The 9,978-nt window shown below is 54.9% G+C and overlaps 1 protein-coding gene across 1 annotated transcript; it reads right to left on the bottom strand.

The window, feature by feature from the left end:
• Positions 1-3,888: 3,888 nt before the first annotated feature.
• Positions 3,889-9,694, bottom strand: LOC133771095 (NUT family member 2G-like). The gene is made up of 6 exons (XM_062206815.1): positions 8,988-9,694; positions 7,477-7,605; positions 6,249-6,385; positions 5,552-5,817; positions 5,173-5,289; positions 3,889-4,704 (listed from the first exon to the last, which is right to left on the bottom strand). The coding sequence occupies exons 1-6, from the start codon at positions 9,692-9,694 to the stop codon at positions 3,889-3,891; spliced, it is 2,172 nt and encodes a 723-aa protein (XP_062062799.1).
• Positions 9,695-9,978: the final 284 nt, after the last annotated feature.

Below are 9,978 nucleotides of genomic sequence, written 5' to 3'. Positions count from 1 at the left end.
CTCCAATTCTCCTGCAGTCTCCCACTGGGTTGCCAAGTTAGTTCCTAATCTCCTGTTATTTCACCCACGCCAGAGTCAGCTTTTTCTGCTAGGCTCAGGGCCGGTGCAGACCTGAGGTCACCCTGCTTATGACATATGTCAAAAATGGCACCTGCTCTTTGTCTTGCTCGCTTTTGAGAGGTGAGCAGAGGGAGAGAAACTCGAGTCTGTATCGCCCCCTTTTTTTTCTCTCTCTCTTCTAGTTAGCCTGGTGAAATTTTCCCAATGGGGTTTCAAGCCTCATTCCCCCTAGTCTCCTCTTTCCGTTTTGCAACTGGTGTCTCGGGCTATTGAGGTTCAGCTCACCTCGTGTTCCAGTGCTGGTGTGTTGATTCTGCCACTGGTGTCCCGAACTTGGGCTCCCACACTCTCCACGCAGGTCCACTGTGAATCACTAGTTCTGGAAGAGTTTCCTCTGCTATTTCTTCCCCTACTCTTCCTTGAACCTGCAGTATCTCCACTTTTATTAAACTGTCTCTTCCCAGACTATCAGTGTGCTCCCTTCCTATTCCGCCATCTTGCCGCTCTTTCCCCTTCTCTAATTCTTACCAAAAGGACTTGAGGTCAAAAGAGTGAACGAACGATCAGTGTGAACGAACGATCAGTGTGGCTGCACGACCAAGTACAGTGGTTGGAAAGAAAAAACACCATAGGCCTATTGGATGCTACTAACTTTGCAGTAGCCATGCTAGAATACTGGATGTCTGTCCTTAGTGGAAGGTAGCACATGTCAGGGGCAGGGAGGCAAAGGACTTTTTCTTGCCCGGTCGTAACATAAATCTTCCTGGGCTGACCTAGAGCCCAGGAATCTCCAGGAGTTAGAACAGCCATGTATCTTACAATGAGCCAAATGTCCAATTCTCATTCTGAAGCACTTGCTCCCCTCTGAGTCCTAGTAGCCCAGTGATGCACAGGTGTGTGGCTGAGGCGTTCACCGTAGGCCAGGGCTGTCATGGCGGGGTTCAGGGCCACTTATAGATACAGGGGAGTGATGGATGCCTGTAGCTGCCCTGAACCGGTCGTGTCCCTGCTCTGTGTCATACTTCCCTCCCGAGTGTGCTGTCCCCCTTGATCTGTGCTGGAGGCAGCCCCTCACTGTCCTGTACGGCTCCGTCGCATCCATGGCCAGACCCCTGTGGCAGGAGCATTTACACCCAGGAAGCTGCTCCGTGTCATGGCCATGGCTCCCCGCCTTGTGTTGATGCCGGAACAGACATTAAGGAGAAGTAAGACCACAGGGGGACCCTAAAAGCTGTGCTGTCGTTCTCTTTGATGAAGGCCGAGGTTGTTAAAGTTTCCTCAGGGTTGGGAATGCCTGTCCAGGTCCGCAAAGATGTAGCTCCTGTCCTTGAAACTGAATCCAGTCCCTAAGTACATCCCTCAGTGCATCCTGCTTGAGTTTCGAATGCTGTGAACATAAGCCAAAGGCTAACATGTGAGTTTGGGTTACAGTCGTGTGTCAGTGGTGTCAGCCATTGAGTTTCATTTGTAAGCTTTCACTACCCCTAGACTGATGATAGAGCATGCTGTCTTGTGAGCATGCGTTGGCAACGGATGCCAGATTTATGCCAAAATGGGTCAAAGAGGTAGGTGAGCGTCCGTTGGATGCATCAGAAGTACACTAAAGCATTTTGGATTATGTCTGGTGTGTAAGTTGCTACTCATGTGTTAGAGCAGCTCCAGCAAGCGCACATTGGTATAGGTGTACAGTGGGATTTGTGGACCAGTTTGGGAACATCAAGTTCCATTGACGTTTTGGGCCTAGGAGGATTACACAGTGGTTGTACGTATGTGATGATCAAGGTCTTGTATTGGCATGTTGCTAGGTGACTTCATGAATCCAGGGCCTGTGCATGTCTTGTGTTTTGTCTTTATTGGTGCTTTTTGTGGGACTGTCTATCTTAAAGGTTTATTTCCATGAAAGGCCGAGTGATAGAGACATAGAGACAAAGATCTCCCGTCCCAAGTAGGAACAACATCATCCAGATGGGAGAGCTCTTTCTCTGTCTCTTCCTCTGTCTGTATCTCTTCCTCTCAAAGAAATCAACAAAATCCTCAAAAAAAAGTAAAAGAAAAATTAAACTACATATTTAGGCAATGCAGTAAATCTCAATCTTGATTCAAGCAAGGTCTACCATATTGCCACCAGGCAGTAGAAGACACACAGGAATCTGCACGTGTGGATGTCTCATCCGAGAAGCCTTTGTGCCTTTTGTGCCCTGTCCCAAGCAAGAAGAGTCACTGCTGCTCATGGGCAAAGGTCAGTGCAATGAGCTGCCTTGCTGGCAGAGCAGTGTTCATGTGTGGGGATCCTAAGTAGGCTCTTAGGGAGAATGAGCTCTTTGGCTTCCTGTCCTGTGCCCTCCAGCACAGAAGGAAGGGCAGCTGACAGTAAAAGAACTCGACATTGAGATGATTTGTCTTGTCAGGATGTAAAAGGCCATATATTCATGTTATGCCTCACACTGAGGGCTAGTTTCCAAAGTCTTCTAAGTGGTCCTATGAACCAATGAAACTTAGAGACCGTAGTTATAGCTTTTGGTGTGCACCACCCTGTGACAAGCAGAGAACCTAGTTTGTTTGAACTCGGTGGGCATCAGTCAGGGTAGGAGACCATTGCTAAATCCTGAAGGTATTTCAACAAGTTGATGGAAAACGGAATGAAAATTTCATTTTGCTTCCGATATTGAACTACATTCACTACTTATATTTAGTACATGTTTCATGAACATTTTGAATGGCCTGCTTTGTGTGTGTGTGTGTGTGTGAGAGAGAGAGAGAGAGAGAGAGAGAGAGAGATGTTTGTATAAATGTGTGTTTACACACATTTGGGATGTGTAATGTAAGCATTACAAATTCTTTTTTTTTTTTTTTGCCACCTGTTGGTGGCTGTAGGGGGACAAGCGACAGCTGTGGTGTGGGGAGTATGCCAGAGTGGGCAGGGGCTGGATGGCAGGAGGAATGTCAGGAGAGGGGACTGTGCTGAAGTGTACGCTTGATTAGGGAGTTTTTTTCTGAGAATCAGACTCTGCGAGGAAAAGCCTGCATTGAAGTTTCTGTGAGACTCCAGAGCGCCCGAGGTTCTGGAGGTATCCCGCGATTCTTGAAGGGTGGATGAGTGCTCTTTATGTATTGTTTAGTGAACCCGTGTGTCGATACGCAGTGGGGGTTCAGAAGTAGAAACAAAATGAGGGGCTGGTTCCCACACTAAGGGATTGAAAACTACATCTAGGATGCCACTGTTCAGGGAAGTTCAGGAACCTTTTCTTGATTGTCTACCACGCATTGCCTGCATCCCACAGTCAGCCGGCACACAATTGCTCTATGGGACTGAGCAGTAGGGAGCACTACAGAGGTTTTTAAGTATGGACTACAGGTGAGCAGATGCATAGAGAAGCCTTCTGCACATGGTTCCAAGTCTGCCTTGTGGTTGCTCTCCACAGCCCCAAATGCACACACTCTTAGCACCAGATCCCCGGTCCCCACATTCTTCTAACTCGACTGCTTCGGATGCTTGTGTGCCCCAGGCGAGTCACCTATACACGCACCAGCAGCGGCTTCCAGGCAGGCCCTCCTTCCTCAGAACCATCACCCGACTGCTGCCATGACAGAGAGCAGCAGCCCCCGGAGCATTCTCAATGGAACTTCCTTTATTCAAATAAATAATGCCCCAAAGGCATACCTACCCACCCCACCCAAGAGGTCCCTGGCAGCTGGCTGTCCCACCCTTCCCTCCCACACCCCTCCACCCCCCGCCACCAGCCCCCCAGTCTTAGGAGCAGGTGCAGCACTGGATGAGTGAATGTCTTTGCGCTTTGGATTACAGGACACAGGGAGGGCCCGTATCCTTCAGGCTGCATGTATGGGCCGGCTCCCGTGAGCCTGCCTGCCCTCCTGGCCTCGATGCTGCTTCTTCCTCCTCCTGGTGACCAAGGGGCCGTGGGTTCTCTTCTGAGCCTGGGCTTGTGCCACAAACCCCAGAGCCAGGGCCTGCCCCTCAGTGACTCTGCGTCCAGGCCTTGAGCAGGTCTTCTTTGGGGCAGGGCCTGGGCTTCCCCGCAAACCTCGCTTCTTCGACTTGGCCGTGGTGCTGGCAGCACAAGTCTGGCCTCTTCCCTGGTAGCGGAGGGACTCGGGCACTCTCTGGAGCTGCTGTGGTCCTAGGCAAGATGGGGCCTCAGCAGGGCTCTGGTCAAGACCCAGAGGCAGCAGGTGACGCTGGGAATCGAGGAAGAAGTCCAGGCTGGGCAGCTCCTCATCCTTTTCCATGGCCGTGCCCACTGCTGGTCTGGTGCCATCAGTAGAGGATTTGACTGTGAATCCCCAAGCAGCCTTTGGCCCTCTTGGGGCAGGCTTGTTTCTTGGTAGGATAGAAGTGGGCCTAGTGGTCCCTAGTGAAAGGCACTCCCGATGCCCCGAGAAGGAAGCAGCAGTGGTAGGTCTGGAGAGGGGCTTGGGTGGGACCACGTGTCTCCGCGGTTCCTGAGACGATGCCCTTTGTTGGCAGGTCTCAGAACTGATGCATCTTTGTGGGCCTTGGTCATGCCTGTCTGCACCTGGGCAGGCTGTGGATTCAGGACTGGGGTGCCTTACAGGTGCAGCCTGACTGGGGGTTACCCCCGCAGCCCCATTCACAGTCACAGGCCAAAACGTCTTCTGCACCACCTACAGGAGGGAAAAGGCACTGAGTGAGTGACTCTACAGCAGGTGCCAGGGCGTTGGCGGGTGCAGCGCAGGGCGTTCAGGAGGCAGCAGGAAGGGCAGAGTCCCTGGGCTGGTTTCACAGAGGGAAAGTTGGCTGTGCTGCCCTTGCTCACCCTAGCGCGCCCCACCTTCCCCTGTCCCTGTGCCCAACTCACGTGTCTGCACCTGCAGCCTGCCTGAATCAATTGCCAGAAAATACACATCCCAGGGAGGGTAGCTCTAGACAGTTTCCTTGCGCCTACACTAAGGGGTCCCTCCTTCCCACAGTCTACCTACTTGTAGCTCAATCGCTTAGATACCTGCTGTCCCACCTTGCCCACACGGATCCGCTGGGACTGCTCCCATGGTTTCCCTGCTGCCCCACGTGCCGCGCCCGCCTGCTGTCCCTGCACTCCTGCCTTACTCGCTCGACGTCCCTCCCTCCTTCACCTGGCCAGAGGTCAGCCCTTCCTCCTGCTCCAGCTCCATCGATAGGGCCACGAGGTCCAGCTGTGGCTCTGGGGAAAGCAGTTCTTCCAGGAATTGGGGCTGAATGATGGCCTCCACCTGAAAAGGAAGAAAGAGATCTCTGCTGCACAGGAAGCATCTGAAAACCAAGGGGCTGCAAGGAGAAGCAGAAAGCAGTGCATACCCTTGCAGCATCCACGTTTGGTACTATAGATGATAGGAAAACCAGCTGCACACCCAAACATGCACGAAACACACACACACACACACAGAGGGCAGTAACTGAGTCATCTGAGTGCGTTCGGAGGGCGAGTCATGTTCATCCCCAAGCACGTACAAACCTCAGAATTTCACAGCCCACCTCAGCAATGAAGTCCTCCTGAGAGATGAGCTTCTCCACGTAGCTCAGCAGTTCTGGGTCTGGATAGTCCCCCTCCTCCCTAGGACTCCAGAAGCTGTCCTCTTCAGTGGGTCCATCAGGCCGCATTGGTGTATCCTTGATGTCCACGTCCTCCATCACAGTCTCAGTGGGCATCCCCTTGGGCACCTTGCCCTGAGGCTGCCAGTATCTTTGTGGCAGCGTACAGGCAGGCAGGGCCTTGGAGCTGGCATTCCTGGGGCCACACCCTGTGGATGCAGTATACAGTGTGAGGTCAGGGCTTTGGGCCTTCCATGGCCCCCATTAGGAAGGTCAGTTGTTGGAGACACAAGCTATCAGGCTGGGGCAGTGCACCCTGACCCTGGCGCCATGAGAGGACATGGGAGCTGGAGAACCGCTCAGCCAGCCAGCAACGCTCTGTGTTCTCTTGCTCATGCCTCAGGCCATGGGAAGACTGTATTGGGTGCTGGGAGAGGTGAGGGGTGAGTGGCAGTCCCAATGACCACAGAAATATCCAGATCATGTGCAAAGCATTAGGAACCTGGGCACGCTGTGGTACATTCTGCAGTAAAGAGCAAACAGATTGCTCTGGAGAGAAACTTCCCACGGGGGTGGTTATGGAGGCGCTTGGTCCCCGTTGCCTTCTTCATGGGTTGTGTGGTGAAGGGGGAAGCTTTACCTGGCTGCTGGACCGCCACTGTGGCTGGGGGCCCTTGTGGAACCAGCGGCAGTGGGCCTGGGGGTAGCTTGCACAGTTTCCCCTGCATCCATGTCCGCTTCTGAGTCTGCATCTCCTCTTCCTCAAACTCCATGAATCTGGGAAAGAAGGGACACAACCTACTTAGGAGGGTCTGAGGCTCTGAGCCCAGCAGCCAGCAAATGATGGCAGAGACGTGTGAACCTTGGGCTCTGCCAGCAGGACAAACATTCTGGGAACATCTCACTCCCCCTGCACTAAAGGGCCTGTGATGGCAGGTGCATGAGAGCAAGGTGGTTCCCTGCAGCTTTGCCATTCCCTATGCAGATGCACATCAGGTGTGGTGTCAGAAGACGGTCAGCACGTGATTCCTGCCAGAGGACTCTGAGACACAGACGAGGTTCAGGGACTAGGCTGGGCATGAGTTCTTGCATGAAGACCAGGGGTGAGGTTCAGGGAGAAGCAGGAGTGTGGGTAAGCCTAGCTGAGAGGGATGTCCTCTGAGAGCTGAGTGTTGGTTCATGGTCTATTGGATGGGATGCCTGAGAGACAGAGTGGGGGCCCCACGGTGAGCCTGCAGTTCCCTGGGACCGAGCTCCATTCTGTAGAACGCTCTGCAACGGCATTTGAGAACGCTTTGCTCAATATCTGCCAGCTCCAGGGCATGAGGCAGAAGGAACATGGCCAGGGGAGCTTGTCACATGGGCACAGTTCCGTGGGTCAGAGGACGCACAGTGGACTCTGCTGGGTGTGGCACTTTGAACTTCAACAACAAGAGAGTGTGAGTTGCCGATACAGGTGAGGCCGGGGATCTTGGGGGGATATGTAGAGGACCCAGATGTGCAGGTAGTCGCGGGACCACCCTGGAAGGGCAGAAACAGAACTGGCCTCCTGTAAGTGTGTGTGTGCTGACAAGTGCAGCCCACCAGGCCAGGAACTAACTGTGCAGGGCGTGCAACCTCCAGGTCGAATATCAAGATTGGGTGAGCAGCCAGCTAGGTGGGGGAGGAACTTGTGTGGATGGGACACAGAGAACTCTTCAGAATCTAGCTGCTGGTTGAAACTTCCTGGGGAGAGCAGGGTCCAGGCAGGGGTTGTATCGGAAGAGGTGTCCTCTTAGTGTCCCTGTTGACAGGCCCAAGGCATCAGGCCTAGCCCCGTATGCACCCTCCCCGAACTCGCAGATCCACGCTCAAGGCCCCCGACTCACTTTTCTGCCATCTCATAGAAGATCGTGCGGTCACAGTTGCTCTTGTGTTGCCATTCCCGCATGGCAAACCGCAGGCCCTCCTCCAGCGGCATGGTGGGCTTCCTCTGGGCCAGAGTCCGCAGCACGGGGCTGTAATTCAGCAGGATCAGTACATCAGGAGGCCAGGCCTCCCTGCCTCCTGAGCTGAGGATGGACAGATGCGAGACATGGACATCTGTTGCTAACATTCAGCTGGGGCGAGGGACTGTGCTGGGCCGCCCAAGGCTACTGAGACACTGCACAGAATGACTTGTGCCTGGGCTAAGACTCAAGTTCCTGGGCCCTAGTGCTGAGCATTGAGTCAGGTTGTAGGGGCAAGGTCACAACCTCGGGTTCATGAGACTTTCTAGCACACTAGACTCACAGGTGCCTGGGGCCCCTGCAGATTTTCTGCCCTCCCTGGTTCCTCCAGGGACAGACCCAGGGCCCAGGGTTCAGGGAGACGGGGAGATCCCGGATGGTGGAGTGGACGGATGGCAATTTTGTTCCTAAGAGGATGCAGACAGGGGGCTGGGATGATTGGATCCCCAAACGTGGATCCCTTTCATTCGCAAGCACTGTAGGGCCACAGGCATGGAGTGGCAGGAATACCTTCCTCGTGTCACGCAAGGTGGGCTGTGTCTAAAGTGGTGCACGCGGAGTACACCCGCAGTGCTGCCTGGGGAAGAGAGGTGACTGTGGGAATGAGGAAGTTCTCTCTCTCACCTGCACAGCAGCCCAGGGGCTTGCGTCTAAGGCTGAGGATCCACTCAGACCCTGTACGCAGGACATTCGCTTTGTCTCTCTCCCTCTTCCCCGAGGCCTGCTCCTCACGATGATTGCAGGAGCTATTTTTCTCCTTTTATCAGGCAGAGCACATCCCCTGGCATCTGCTGTGTACATGAACTTAAACCTGTGGATGCTCTCTGCTGTGCCCTGTGGGGGGAACGTCATGCCCTGCTGCATGAGGGCCCTGAGATGGGTATGTGTGTGACTGACCAGGACAGCCCCAAGTGATGCAGCCCCAGCACACACGTGTGTGTCCCTGACCACCATGCGGTCCTTCTGCACATCCGCAGCAGAGTGCGGGTGGGCTGGGAAAAGTCTTCCTGGGACCTGCCCTCCTGATCACCCAGCTCATGAAATCTCTGAGCTGTGACCTGTGTGTGTGTGTGTGTGTGTGAGACAGGCCGTGGGCAGGGGTTGCCGTGGCGACTGATGCGCACTTCCAAAGCGTGGCTTTCGTGATCCCAGGGTCCTCCCTGAGCTTGAGTGTTCTGGAAATGTGACCATGGAGGTTCTGGAAGTGTTGTCACTCAGAGGAGGGGGCAGATCCAGTGAGCGAAGCCCCTGAAACTGTCAGGGTTGCACAAGACACACCCTGCTGGGAACCAAGCTTCTCACAGGCTTCTCCTTGCCTCAAGAGCTTCCTTCCAGAACCCTAGGCAGCCTGACCTTACCAGCCCATGGGCCTCCCAGAGCAGAGCACTCACATGAGGAAGCAGGACAGAGCTTCAGCATCAGGGCTTTGTGGACAGTGCCTCTGCGCCAGGGCCTTGTAACGCTGCCAGCGCCGGAAGTTCATATAGACGCTTGTGGGGTTGCGGGAGGCCTTGAGTGAGGCCTTGGCCTGGGAGGCGGCGGTGCCACACTGCGGGTCCCCGCCAGGAGGCTCTGGTCCAGGGTGTACTGGAAACAACATCACGGGGGCAGGCTGGGTGGCTGGTGGTGGAGGACCCACAGGATGGAGGTCTGGGCAGCAGCCCCCCTGACCAGCCTGCATGTGCACAGTGGTTGGCACAGGCTGTACCAGCTTCTGCACTGAAGAGCCTGGCAGAAGCAGGGTGGTAGGATGCTGTGTTGCCTCACAGAGACGCCCCATGGCACTCCAGTTGAGAGGGGCCTGGTTGAAGAGCACAGGCTCAGAGTGCGGGGGCTGCACTGGCCTCCCGTCAGCTGCAGCTGGGCTGATGACACTGAAGTTCCCAGCCTCACTTGGGCCGGAGCCACCATCTCCTGCCACCATGGGCATCCTTGGCAAAGCAGCAGGTAGCACGAGCTGGCTGCCTGGTGGGAACACTGCATTCAGGAGGCATGGGGGTGGCTGCCCCCAGGGCGTCTGGGTTGCTGGGCCGAGAGTGGTGTGGGGACAGGGTGGCGGTATCAGGGGAAACGTGGAGGTGCCGGGATGCAGAGTCATGCCGGGTGCCAGCACTCGAGACGCTGTGGAGACAAAAGCAAGGGGTGACTGGAGTAGGGCCCCTGCCCTCAAGAGGGAGGCTCTCCTGTGCTCCAGAGCCGATTGTTGCAATACAAGAGCAGTCTCTACATTTGAGGCCCATGGGAATGGAGGAATGGCGCAGTCTGCGCATAGTGCCAACTGAATCTCAGGCTCTGTTCCCACATTTGTCAAGGATCCACCAGACCCTGCCCGTCCACTTTGCCGGGACCCAGAAACACCAGCTTCCCAGCAAGGAACACTCG

Source organism: Lepus europaeus, chromosome 12, assembly GCF_033115175.1.
Source record: "Lepus europaeus isolate LE1 chromosome 12, mLepTim1.pri, whole genome shotgun sequence".
Taxonomy (NCBI): domain Eukaryota; kingdom Metazoa; phylum Chordata; class Mammalia; order Lagomorpha; family Leporidae; genus Lepus; species Lepus europaeus.
Note: the sequence above shows the minus strand (reverse complement) of the source record. Positions and strands in the feature narration are given on the sequence as shown.

Coding starts and splice junctions, on each gene's coding strand:
- LOC133771095 (XM_062206815.1), bottom strand. CDS start 9,694: ATGACTCTGCATCCCGGCACCTCCACGTTTCCCCTGATACCGCCACCC. Junction 7,606..8,987: donor GCTCTGTCCTGCTTCCTCAT/GTGAGTGCTCTG, acceptor GCTGAATTACAG/CCCCGTGCTGCGGACTCTGG. Junction 5,290..5,551: donor AGGAGGACTTCATTGCTGAG/GTGGGCTGTGAA, acceptor CTTCCTTTTCAG/GTGGAGGCCATCATTCAGCC.